The sequence below is a fragment of the Oncorhynchus clarkii genome, chromosome 12, assembly GCF_045791955.1.
Source record: "Oncorhynchus clarkii lewisi isolate Uvic-CL-2024 chromosome 12, UVic_Ocla_1.0, whole genome shotgun sequence".
Classification (NCBI taxonomy): domain Eukaryota; kingdom Metazoa; phylum Chordata; class Actinopteri; order Salmoniformes; family Salmonidae; genus Oncorhynchus; species Oncorhynchus clarkii.
In genome coordinates, this window is record NC_092158.1 from 17,823,732 (window position 1) to 17,837,370 (window position 13,639).

The window sequence follows — 13,639 nt, forward strand, 5'->3', positions numbered from 1 at the left end:
CTAAAAGCTTACAGACGATAGGCAATTATGACCAGAGTTATGAACTTAGGACACTAAAGAGGCCTTTCTACTGACTCTGAAAAACACCACAAGAAAGATGCCCAGGGTCCCTGCTCATCTTCGTGAACATGCAAGGAGGCATGAAGACTGCAGATGTGGCCAGGGCAATAAATTGCAATGTCCGTACTGTGAGACGCCTAAGACAGCGCTACAGGGAGACAGGACGGACAGCTGATCGTCCTCGCAGTGGCAGACCACGTGTAACAACACCTGCACAGGATCGGTACATCTGAACATCACAGCTGCGGGACAGGTACAGGATGGCAACAACAACTGCACGAGTTACACCAGGAACGCACAATCCCTCCATTAGTGCTCAGACTGTCCGCAATAGGCTGAGAGAGGCTGGACTGAGGGCTTGTAGGCCTGTTGTAAGGCAGGTCCTCACCAGACATCACCGGCAACAACGTCACCTATGGGCACAAATCCACCGTGGCTGGACCAGACAGGACTGGCAAAAAATGCTCTTCACTGACAATTTGCGGTTTTGTCTCACCAGGGGTGATGGTCGGATTCCCGTTTATCGTCAAAGGAATGAGTGTTACACCGAGGCCTGTACTCTGTAGATTTGGAGATGGAGGGGCCGTCATGGTCTGGGGTGGTGTGTCACAGCATCATCAGACTGAGCTTGTTGTCATTGCAGGCTATCTCAACTCTGTGAGTTACAGGTAAGACATCCTCCTCCCTCATGTGGTACCCTTCCTGCAGGCTCATCCTGACATGACCTTCCAGCATGAAAATGCCACCAGCCATACTGCTCGTTCTGTGCGTGATTTCCTGCAAGACAGGAATGTCAGTGTTCTGCCATGGCCAGCGATGAGCCAGGATCTCAATCCCATTGAGCACGTCTGGGACCTTTTGAATCGTAGGGTGAGGGCTAGGGCCATTCCCCCCAGAAATGTCCGGGAACTTGCAGGTGCCTTGGTGGAAGAGTGGGGTAACATCTCACAGCAAGAACTGGCAAATCTGGTGCAGTCCATGAGGAGGAGATGCATTGCAGTACTTAATGCAGCTGGTGGCCACACCAGATACTGACTGTTACTTTTTATTTTGATCCCCCCTTTGTTCAGGGACATTATTCAATTTCTGTTACTCACATGTCTGTGGAAATTTTTCAGTTTATGTCTCAGTTGTTGAATTTTGTTATGTTCATACAAATATTTACACAAGTTAAGTTTGCTGGGAAAAAATACAGTTGACAGTGAGAGGAAGTTTATTTTTTTGCTGAGTTTATATATACAGTTGAAGTCAGAAGTTTACATACACTTAGGTTGGAGTCATTAAAACTAGTTTTTCAACCACTCCACAAATTTCTTGTTAACAAACTACAGTTTTGGCAAGTCAGTTGTGTCATGCACAAAGTAGATGTCCTAAGTCATTTTTCCAACAATTGTTTACTGACAGATTATTTCACATATAATTCACTATATCACAATTCCAGTGGGTCAGAAGTTTACATACACTAAGTTGACTGTGCCTTTTAAACAGCTTGGAAAATACCAGAAAATGATGTCATGGCTTTAGAAGCTTCTGATAGTCTAATTGACATAATTTGAGTCAACTGGAGGTGTACCTGTGATGTCATGGGAAAATCAAAAGAAATCAGACCAGACCTCAGAAAAAAATTGTAGACCTCCACAAGTCTGGTTCATCCTTGGGAGCAATTTCCAAATGCCTGAAGGTACCACATTCATCTGTACAAACAATAGTGTGCAAGTATGAACACCATGTGACCACGCAGCCGTCATACCACTCAGGGAAGAAGACGTGTTCTGTCTCCTAAAGATGAACGTACTTTGGTGCGAGAAGTGCAAATCAATCCCAGAACAACAGCAAAGGACTTTGGGAAGATGCTGGAGGAAACCGGTCAAAAGTATCTATATCCACAGTAAAACAAGTCCTATATCAACATAACCTGAAATGCCGCTCAGCAAGGAAGAAGCCACTGCTCCAAAACCGGCTTAAAAAAGCCAGACTACGGTTTGAAACTGCACCTGAGGACAAAGATCATACTTTTTGGAGAAATGTCCTCTGGTCTGATGAAACAAAAATAGAACTGTTCGGCCATAATGACCATCATTATGTTTGGAGGAAAATGGGGGAGGCTTGCAAGCCGAAGAACACCATCCCAACCACAGCAACATCTCAAGACATCAGTCAGGAAGTTAAAGCTTGTTCGCAAATGGGTCTTCCAAATGGACAATGACCCCAAGCATATTTCCAAAGCTGTGGCAAAATGGCTTAAGGACAACAAAGTCAAGGTATTGGAGTGGCCATCACAAAGCCCTGACCTCAATCCTATAGAAAATTTGTGGGCAGAACTGAAAAAGCTTGTGCGAGCAAGGAGGCCTACAAACCTGACTCAGTTACATCAGCTCTGTCAGGAGGAATGAGCCACAATTCACCCAACTTATTGTGGGAAGCTTGTGGAAGGCTACCCAAATGTTTGACCCAAGTTAAACTATTTAAAGGCAATACACTCAATTAGTATTTGGTAGCATGTAAACTTCTGACCCACTGGGAATGTGATGAAAGAAATAAAAGCTTAAATAAATCCTTCTCTCTACAATTATTCTGACATTTCACATTCTTAAAATAAATTGGTAATACTACCTGACCTAAGGCAGAGAATTCTTATTCGGATTAAATGTCAAGAATTGTGAAAAACTGAGTTTAAATGTATTTGGCTAAGGTGTATGTAAACTTCCGACTTCATACATACATTTTTTTTATTTTTTACATTTTATTTCACCTTTATTTAACCAGGTAGGCAAGTTGAGAACAAGTTCTCATTTACAACTGCGACCTGGCCAAGATAAAGCAAAGCAGTTCGACACATACAACGACACAGAGTTACACATGGAGTAAAACAAACATACAGTCAATAATTCAGTAGAAACAAGTCTATATACGATGTGAGCAAATGAGGCGAGATAAGGGAGGTAAAGGCAAAACAAAGGCCATGGTGGCAAAGTAAATACAATATAGCAAGTAAAACACTGGAATGGTAGATTTGCAGTGGAAGAATGTGCAAAGTAGAAATAAAAATAATGGGGTGCAAAGGAGCAAAATAAATAAATAAAATAAATACAGTAAGGAAAGAGGTAGTTGTTTGGGCTAAATTATAGGTGGGCTATGTACAGGTGCAGTAATCTGTGAGCTGCTCTGACAGCTGGTGCTTAAAGCTAGTGAGGGAGATAAGCGTTTCCAGTTTCAGAGATTTTTGTAGTTCGTTCCAGGCATTGGCAGCAGAGAACTGGAAGGAGAGGCGGCCAAAGAAAGAATTGGTTTTGGGGGTGACCATAGAGATATACCTGCTGGAGCGCGTGCTACAGGCGGGTGATGCTATGGTGACCAGCGAGCTGAGATAAGGGGGGACTTTACCTAGCAGGGTCTTGTAGATGACATGGAGCCAATGGGTTTGGCGACGAGTATGAAGCGAGGGCCAGCCAACGACAGCGTACAGTTCGCAATGGTGGGTAATTTATGGGGCTTTGGTGACAAAATGGATGGCACTGTGATAGACTGCATCCAATTTGTTGAGTAGGGTATTGGAGGCTATTTTGTAAATGGCATCGCCGAAGTCGAGGATTGGTAGGATGGTCAGTTTTACAAGGGTATGTTTGGCAGCATGAGTGAAGGATGCTTTGTTGCAAAAATAGGAAGCCAATTCTAGATTTAACTTTGGATTGGAGATGTTTGATGTGGGTCTGGAAGGAGAGTTTACAGTCTAACCAGACACCTAGGTATTTGTAGTTGTCCATGTATTCAGAGCCGTCCAGAGTAGTGATGTTGGACAGGCGGGCAGGTGCAGGCAGCGATCGGTTGAAGAGCATGCATTTAGTTTTACTTGTATTTTAGAGCAATTGGAGGCCACGGAAGGAGAGTTGTATGGCATTGAAGCTTGCCTGGAGGGTTGTTAATGCAGTGTCCAAAGAAGGGCCAGAAGTATACAGAATGGTGTTGTCTGCGTAGAGGTGGATCAGAGACTCACCAGCAGCCAGAGCGACATCATTGATGTATACAGAGAAGAGAGTCGGTCCAAGAATTTAACCTTGTGGCACCCCCATAGAGACTGCCAGAGGTCCGGACAGCAGATTTGACACACTGAACTCTATCAGAGAAGTAGTTGGTGAACCAGGCGAGGCAATCATTTGAGAAACCAAGGCTGCCGAGTCTGCCGATGAGGATGTAGTGATTGACAGAGTCGAAAGCCTTCTCCAGATCAATGAATACGGCTGCACAGTAATGTTTCTTATCGATGGTGGTTAAGATATCGTTTAGGACCTTGATCGTGGCTGAGGTGCAACCATGACCAGCTCTGAAACCAGATTGCATAGCAGAGAGGTTATGGTGAGATTCGAAATGGTCTGTAATTTGTTTGTTGACTTGTCTTTCGAAGACCTTAGAAAGGCAGGGTAGGATAGATATAGGTCTATAGGAGTTTGGGTCAAGAGTGTCCCCCCCTTTGAAGAGGGGGATGACCGCAGCTGCTTTCCAATATTTGGGAATCTCAGACGACACGAAAGAGAGGTTGAACAGGCTAGTAATAGGGGTGGCAACAATTTCGGCAGATCATTTTAGAAAGAAATGGTCCAGATTGTCTAGCCCGGCTGATTTATAGGGGTCCAGATTTTGCAGCTCCATCAGAACATCAGCTGACTGGATTTGGGAGAAGGAGAAATGGGGAAGGCTTGGGCGAGTTCCTGTGGGGGGTGCAGTGCTGTTGACCGGGGTAGGGGTAGCCAGGTGGAAAACATGGCCAGCCGTAGATAAATGCTTATTGAAATTCTCAATTATAGTGGATTTATCAGTGGTGACAGTGTTTCCTATCTTCAGTGCAGTGGGCAGCTGGGAGGAGGTGTTCTTATTCTCCATGGACTTTACAGTGTCCCAGAACTTTTTTGAGTTAGTGTTGCAGGAAGAAAATTTGTGCTTGAAAAAGCTAGCCTTGGCTTTTCTAACTGCCTGTGTATAATGGTTTCTAGCTTCCCTGAAAAGCTGCATCATGGGGGCTGTTCGATGCTAATGCAGAACGCCATAGGATGTTTTTGTGTTGGTTAAGGGCAGTCAGGTCTGGGGAGAACCAAGGGCTATATCTGTTCCTGGTTCTACATTTCTTGAATGGGGCATGCTTATTTAAGATGGTTAGGAAGGCATTTAAAAAAAAATACCAGGCATCCTCTACTGACGGAATGAGATCAATATCCTTCCAGGATACCCCGGCCAGGTTGATTAGAAAGGCCTGCTCGCTGAAGTGTTTCAGGGAGTGTTTGACAGTGATGAGTGGAGGTTGTTTGACCGCTGACCCATTACGGATGCAGGCAATGAGGCAGTGATCACTGAGATCTTGGTTGAAGACAGCAGAGGTGTATTTAGAGGGCAAGTTGGTTAGAATGATATCTATGAGGGTGCCCGTGTTTACGGCTTTGGGGAGGTACCTGGTAGGTTCATTGATAATTTGTGTGAGATTGAGGGCATCAAGCTTAGATTGTAGGATGGCTGGGGTGTTAAGCATGTTCCAGTTTAGGTCGCCTAGCAGCACGAGCTCTGAAGATAGATGGGGGGCAATCAGTTCACATGGTGTCCAGAGCACAGCTGGGGGCAGAGGGTGGTCTATAGCAGGCGGTAACAGTGAGAGACTTGTTTTTAGAGAGGTGGATTTTTAAAAGTAGAAGTTCAAATTGTTTGAGTACAGACCTGGATAGTAGGACAGAACTCTGCAGGCTATCTTTGCAGTAGATTGCAACACCGCCCCCTTTGGCAGTTCTATCTTGTTTGAAAATGTTGTAGTTAAGGATGAACATTTCAGAATTTTTGGTGGTCTTCCTAAGCCAGGATTCAGACACAGCTAGAACATCCGAGTTGGCAGAGTGTGCTAAAACAGTGAATTAAACAAACTTAGAGAGGAGGCTTCTAATGTCAACATGCATGAAACCAAGGCTATTACGATTACAGAAGTCATCAAAAGAGAGTGCCTGGGGAATAGGAGTGGAGCTAGGCACTGCAGGGCCTGGATTCACCTCTACATCACCAGAGGAACAGAGGAGGAGTAGGATAAGGGTACGGCTAAAAGCAATGAGAATTGGTCGTCTAGAACGTCTGGAAGAGAGAGTAAAAGGAGATTTCTGGGGGCGATAAAATAGCTTCAAGGTATAATGTACAGACAAAGGTATGGTAGGATGTGAATACAGTGGAGGTAAACCTAGGTATTGAGTGGTGATGAGAGAGAGATTGTCTCTAGAAACATAATTGAAACCAGGAGATGTCATCGCATGTGTGGGTGGTGGAACTAATAGGTTGGATAAGGTATAGTAAGCAGGACTAGAGGCTCTACAGTGAAATAAGCCAATAAACACTAACCAGAACAGCAATGGACAAGGCATATTGACATTAAGGAGAGGCATGGTTAGTCGAGTGATCAAAAGGGTCCAGTGAGTAGTGAGGTTGGTTGGGGTCACGGCGATTCAGACAGCTAGCCGGGCCATCGGTAGCAAGCTAGCATAGGATGGAGGTCTGTTTTTAGCCACCTCGTGCGTTTCCGTCGGTAGGATTAGTGGGGTTCTGCAATTTGCAAAAAAAAAATAGATATAGTTATAGAGGCCCAAGAAAAAAGAAAAAAATTGTCCGATAGGTCTATTCAGATAGCAGCCGATAAGACAGTTAACGATTAGCAGGCCGCAGATGGGCGTTCAGGTAACGTCACGACGGAGGAGCCAGCTGGATAACTCCCTCGGGCAGATAACGTCGGTAGTCCAGTTGTGAAGGCCTGGTGGGGCTCCGCGTTGGCAGTAAAACGGGTCCGGATAGGTGATTGTAGCCCAGGAGTGACTGATGGAACTCTTCAGCTGGCTAGCTCCGGAATAATTGATGTTTGCTCCGGAATCGACGTAAGCCGATAGTCACACGGATAGCAGCTAGCTAGCTGCGAGATCCAGGTATAAATGTCCAGAGCTTGTGGTTGAAATCCGGGGACATGGAGAGAAAAATAGGTCCGGTATGTTCTGGTCCGAGCCGCGCCGTACAAAACTGCCGATAGATTTTCGAGCTAAAGGATAACTGATGATCACAAACCGTGGTTAGCTGAATACTAACGATTAGCCAGTAAAGAAGCTAACTAGCTTCTGGCTAGCTTCTGGCTCTGGCTAGCTTCTGGATAGCTTCTATAGAGGATTACAGATTTGAGGTAAATAATACTTTCTTTCTTTTTTATATAAATTGGTAAGGCTGGTTGCAGGAGAGTGTTTTGAAGATGAATTTATGGAAGAAAAAAATATATATATACGGGACACGACAAGACGAGGACAACATCGTGGTGACATACATACACACGGCTGATATGAAGCGTTGACCATTTTCTCTCCTTTCTTTTGTGTCCTGTTGTCCGACTTACAGATGGAATGACTACAGGTGTTTGTGTGTGTTTGTGTGTGTATGCGCATGTGTACATGCCCACATGTTTGTGTTAGCCCTGTAGGAAGTCACTCATACTCTGTTTGTTCCAGAAATAGCCCAGTGAACCATGATTAGGGATGCAATGACAAGGATTATCAGTGTACTGTATGTGCTCTGTAGTTAGCGACCATCCTAAGAATAGCAGAAACATGGAATCTAGAATATGTGGCTGTGGAGACATCTAGCACATATCCGCTCTCATCGGGACGCCTGATGTCAAAAATCTCATGTAGAGTCTGTCCTGTCTGTCTGTCCTGTCTGTCTGTCCTGTCCTGTCCTGTCCTCTCTGTCTGTCTGTCTGTAAGGTTTGTTCAGTCAGTTGAGATTAGTTGAGTTAATGTAATGACGTTTAAAGGACTGTGTGTGGATCTATCCTACAGTCTGTGTAGAGTAGACTGCGTGGGTGGTTTGTTGATGAGAAAACCATAAAGTCTGTGTCTCTCAGGACTTGGCAGAATGTAATGTAGGATAATTGATGATGATTGACTTGTCACTTTGATGTGAAATGTATGTACAGTATATAACTTATGCCAAGCTTTTCATCACAGTAGTTCTCAGTTGTAGTACATGTATTAAAGACTGTGGAAATCATCATGCCAGTCTTTGGCAGGCCTTGGTGTTGTTCTGGGTAACCGTACGTTTTGCTGTCATGAGTTGGGTCTTGGTCTGACTCACAAAGGCTCCAGACAGTCCTGTCTCCTCTTTGTCTATGGTGTGGACTGTACACTGCAACTAAATCTAAGGACTAAGAACTAAATCTGAGGACCAGTGTTTCCTCTGGGGAAAAACAATTGGCCATGTGGGGAAAAGGTTGCGGATGAACCCCCCTCGGATAATTTTTATATAGAAGGATTGAGTTCTGGTGACCTTTTTAAAAGGACATTTTACACCCAAAATAAAATGATGCTGACATAATTTCCACCTCCAGAAATAACCAATGTAACATATTGGTACAATAATTTGTAAATGTGTAAAATTATTAAATCAAGATAATACACTTTTTAATAACCCATGAGCTTGTTGTGTTGCGAATTCCATTCTGTGAGCAGTGAGGCAGACCGAAGGCTATCAGCCACGCATGCATTAAGAGTGAGTGTGTGGAACCGTGAACTGTCCCGTATTTGTGTGGTGCTAAAATGTTCTAATTTGTCCACATGCAGAGCTTATGTTCCCTTTCCCCACGTGAAAATAAGACATGTTGCCAAGTTCACTTTCACTGGATAGCCTATAAGCAGACAACGAAAGCTTGTACAATATTCAATTATTACATTTCTCTAAAACAAGTTATAGACTCCAGTAGAACAGTTAGAACAGTAGGTGAAAACTAAAAGTGGTAAATAGACCAAATTATGAGGGTGAGGCACATGGGCTACTAACATCTTTCTATACAACATACACTTAGTATTACTTTCTTAGCTACAGTATATATATACAGTGTATATATATCTCCCTGGTATATTACATCATTCATGAAGCAGCATACAAAACATTTTTGGACTCACATTGTTCATGCTGTGCTCACTTGAACAGGAAGGTGGCGCGGGGGTCCTCCGAGTTAACAACAGTTGTTTTGAGTGCGGCACAAATCATGCTTCATTGACAGCATGTCCAATGTTGAATGTTTTATCATTTTAAATTTCAAAAGAGCCCCTTAATCCCAGACTTGGAACCAAAGAGCCACTGTCGCTGATTCCTTCAAAACCACTCGTTGAATATACTATTTCCAACTTGTTGTGTAATGTTTATGTCCAATGGCCGATGAGAGCCAATACCTTTTATCTATAATTTCCCTTAATTATTTATCTTCATATGACAAGGATTAAAAAGTATTTGCCAGTAGTTTGTCGACCTGATTCATGATGATGACTGCTAAGATTGTGGAAGTATGATGTTGACTAGAGGTCGACCGATTCTGATTTTTCAAAACCGATACCTATTATTGGAGGACCAGAAAAAGCCGATACCAATTAATCGGCCAATTTTTTTTACATTTATTTGTAATAATGACAATTACAACAATACTGAATACTGAATGAACTGAATGAACTGAATGAACCTTGCGAAAGTATTCGGCCCCCTTGAACTTTGTGACCTTTTGCCACATTTCAGGCTTCAAACATAAAGATATAAAACTGTATTTTTTTGTGAAGAATCAACAACAAGTCGGACACAATCATGAAGTGGAACGACATTTATTGGATATTTCAAACTTTTTTAACAAATCAAAAACTGAAAAATTGGGCGTGCAAAATTATTCAGCCCCTTTACTTTCAGTGCAGCAAACTCTCTCCAGAAGTTCAGTGAGGATCTCTAAATGATCCAATGTTGACCTAAATGACTAATGATGATAAATACAATCCACCTGTGTGTAATCAAGTCTCTGTATAAATGCACCTGCACTGTGATAGTCTCAGAGGTCCGTTAAAAGCGCAGAGAGCATCATGAAGAACAAGGAACACACCAGGCAGGTCCGAGATACTGTTGTGAAGAAGTTTAAAGCCGGATTTGGATACAAAAAGATTTCCCAAGCTTTAAACATCCCAAGGAGCACTGTGCAAGCGATAATATTGAAATGGAAGGAGTATCAGACCACTGCAAATCTACCATGACCTGGCCGTCCCTCTAAACTTTCAGCTCATACAAGGAGAAGACTGATCAGAGATGCAGCCAAGAGGCCCATGATCACTCTGGATGAACTGCAGAGTTCATAATCGGCCATTCCGATTAATCGGTCGACCTCTAATGTTGACATGATCAGTCCAATCAAAGCTACTGTACATATAGTGTGATTTGACGTCATTTTATCTGTGGCCAATGACCTTGAGCCTTCTTGGATGGACACTTCTTTGGCAGCAGCCGAAGGGCTAACATTTTCAAGGTCTCCTCTTACAGGCAGTGACCTAGACTTGGCGCTCCGATAACGCTTGCCGTGCGGTACAGAGAGAACATTCCATGACTAGGGTGGCTTGAGTCTTTGACAATTTTTAGGGCCTTCCTCTGACACCGCCTAGTATAGTGTTCCTGGATGGCAGGAAGCTTGGCCCCAGTGATGTACAGAGGCCAAGCAGTTGCCATACCAGGTCAGGATGCTCTCGATGGTGCAGCTGTAGAACCTTTTGAGGATCTGAGGACCCATGCCAAATCTTTTCAGTCTTCTGAGGGGGAATAGGTTTTGTCGTGCCCTCTTCACAACTGTCTTGGTGTGTTTGGACCATGTTAGTTTGTTGGTGATGTGGACACCAAGAAACTTGAAGCTCTCAACCTGCTCCACCTACACCGCTGTCGATGAGAATGGAGGTGTGCTCGGTCCTCCTTTTCCTGTAGTCCACAATCATCTCCTTTGTCTTGATCAGACTAAATCCGATTCTGGGAATTCTCTCCCTATGGTACTTGTAACTTAAATGCGCCATCGAGATAAATATTTATCTAGAGCACACAACAACAAGCCGATTAGGTAAATAGATAAACTATTCTACTATGGGGTTGTCTGATTTTTTTGTTTGCAGAGGAAAAGTAAATGTGGACTGTTCCAGCATCTTCAAAAATACACAATCCTTTTTTCAGTTACATTTTCTGTGACATTAGACTAGTCCAGTTACCATCGCCATGGCATTTTCCATTAGCTGTTATAAGAGGTACTATTTTTTTCATGTTCCATATTTTGGGTGCGTGGCGGCATTGATTGCAGCCGAAACACTGCTAAGGACTAAGAACTAAATCTAAAAACTAAGTTTAAGGACGAAGAACAAATAAGTAAATCTAAGGACTAAGAAGTGAATCTAAGGAATAAGAAGTGAATCTAAGGACTAAGAACTAAGCCATGTTCTCCTCTCCTGTGTTCCAGCGACCCTCCAGAAGAAGTGTGAGTGGCCGGCCCCCCATCTCAGTGGGAACTGTAGGAACGGACGGACAGCCACTTCTATAGACGGAGTCAGCCTCTCCGAGGGAAACCTACTGCTGCAGGTATACAGAGTGTGTGTGTGTAGGGTTTGTCTGCATCAAAAAGGGGCTTAGGTGGTGTGCGTGACAGGGGGCGTGGCAATGAGCGCAGTTGGCTGTTGGTGCGGCTAAATTGTAGAGCATTTTAGAGGCGCCCATCTTGGCGGTGTAGAGAAATTTCCTACAATTTCATACAATTCTACACATTTTGCTATGCAGCTGAGAGAAGGTAATTTCCTGTAATTTGACAGATTTTGCCATGGCTATTGCTGTGTTCTTCTGCTCAAACATAATAAAATGAATTGTTTTGATCATTTTCAATTTTCCCTGACTTTTATTTTATTTTGATGATTGTTAGTTCACAAAGATTATATTATAAAAATATATGTAGGTCCTCAATCTGTTCCACATACTTTATATCTGATTTTAGTCATTTAAGTTTACACTGAATGCTTTTTACCCAATGTTTTACACTGTTTGGACTTTGGCGACCACAAAAAAATGCTTATGCAGTCCGCCCTAGGATTACAATGGTTGTGTGTGTCCTTGCTTGTGTGTGTGCGTGCGTGTGTGTGTGTGTGCGTGTGTGTGTACGCGTGTGTGTGTGTGGTGTGCGTGTGTGTGCATGCGCGTGCGCTCTCTCTCTGTGTAGGCCCTGAATGGTTTTGTCCTGGTGGTCACCACTGATGACTCTATCTTCTACGCCTCTCCAACCATCCAGGACTACCTGGGCTTCCACCAGGTACAACATTATTATTACTTATTGATTATACAGTGCATTCAGAAAGTATTCAGACCCCTTGACCTTTTCCAAATTTTGTTACATTACAGCTTTATTCTAAAATGGATTAAATATCAATCTACACACAATACCCCATAATGACAAAGCACATTTTTATACATAAAAAACTGAAATACCACATTTACATAAGTACTTAGATCCTTTACTCAGTACTTTGTTATAGCACCTTAGCGATTACAGCCTCGAGTCTTCTTTTTGGGGAGTTTCTCCCATTCTTCTCTGCAGATCCTCTCAAGCTGTCAGGTTGGATGGGGAGTGTCGCAGCAAAACTATTTTCAGGTCTCTCCAGAGATGATTGATCGGGTTCAAGTCCGGGCTCTGGCTGGGCCACTCAATGACATTCATAGACTTGTCCCGAAGCCACTCCTGCATTGTTTTGGCTGTGTGCTTAGGGTCATTGTCCTGTTGGAAGGTGAACCTTTGCCCGAGTCTGAGGTCCTGAGCGCACTGGAGCAGGTTTTCATCAAGGATCTCTCTGTACTTTACTCCGTTTATCTTTCCCTCAACCCTGACTAGTCTCCCAGTTCCTGCCGTTGAAAAACATACCCTCAGCATGATGCTGCCACCATCATGTTTCATTGTGCCAGGTTTCCTCCAGACGTGACGCTTGGCATTCAGGCCAAAGAGTTCAATCACAGGTTCATCAGACCAGAGAATCTTGTTTCTCATAGTCTGAGAGTCCTTTAGGTGCTTTTTGGCAAACTCTAAGAGGGCTGTCATGTGCCTTTTATTGAGGAGTGGCTTCTGTCTGGCCATTCTACCATAAAGGCCTGATTGGTAGAGTGCTGCAGAAATGGTTGTCCTTCTGGAAGGTTCTTGCATCTCCACAGAGGAACTCTGGAGCTCTGTCAGAGTGACCATCAGGTTTTTGGTCACCTCCCTGACCAAAGCCCTTATCCCCCGATTGCTCAGTTTGGCCCGGCGGTCAACTCTAGGAAGAGTCTTGGTGGTCCCAAACTTCCCCCATTTAAGAATAATGTAGGCCACTGTGATCTTGGGGACCTTTAATGCTGAAAAAATGTTTTGGTACCGTTCCATAGATCTGTACCTCGACACAAACCAACACAACTCTGACCTGATGGCTTGGATTTTACTCTGACACGCACTGCCATCTGTGGGACCTTATATAGACAGGTGTGTGCCTTTCCAAATCATATCCAATCAAATTAATTGATTTACAACACGTGGACTCCAATCAAGTTGTCAAAACATCTCAAGGATGATCAATGGAAACAGGATGCACCTGAGCTCAATTTCGAGTGCCATAGCAAAGGGTCTGAATTCTTATGTACCTAAGGTATTTCTTTTTATTTTTTTATTTTTTATAAAAACCTGTTTTCGCTTTGTCCTTATGGGTATTGTGTGTAGATTGATGAAGAAAAA

General features: G+C 43.5%; 1 protein-coding gene across 1 annotated transcript in view; it reads left to right on the forward strand.

The window, feature by feature from the left end:
• The window catches only part of LOC139422801 (uncharacterized), a 48,369-nt gene that overhangs the window by 17,946 nt on the left and 16,784 nt on the right, over window positions 1–13,639 (forward strand). The window contains exons 3-4 of the mRNA XM_071174162.1: window positions 11,360–11,478; window positions 12,107–12,196. Coding sequence (XP_071030263.1) covers window positions 11,360–11,478; window positions 12,107–12,196 — 209 coding nt within the window. The remainder of the gene's footprint in view (window positions 1–11,359; window positions 11,479–12,106; window positions 12,197–13,639) is intronic.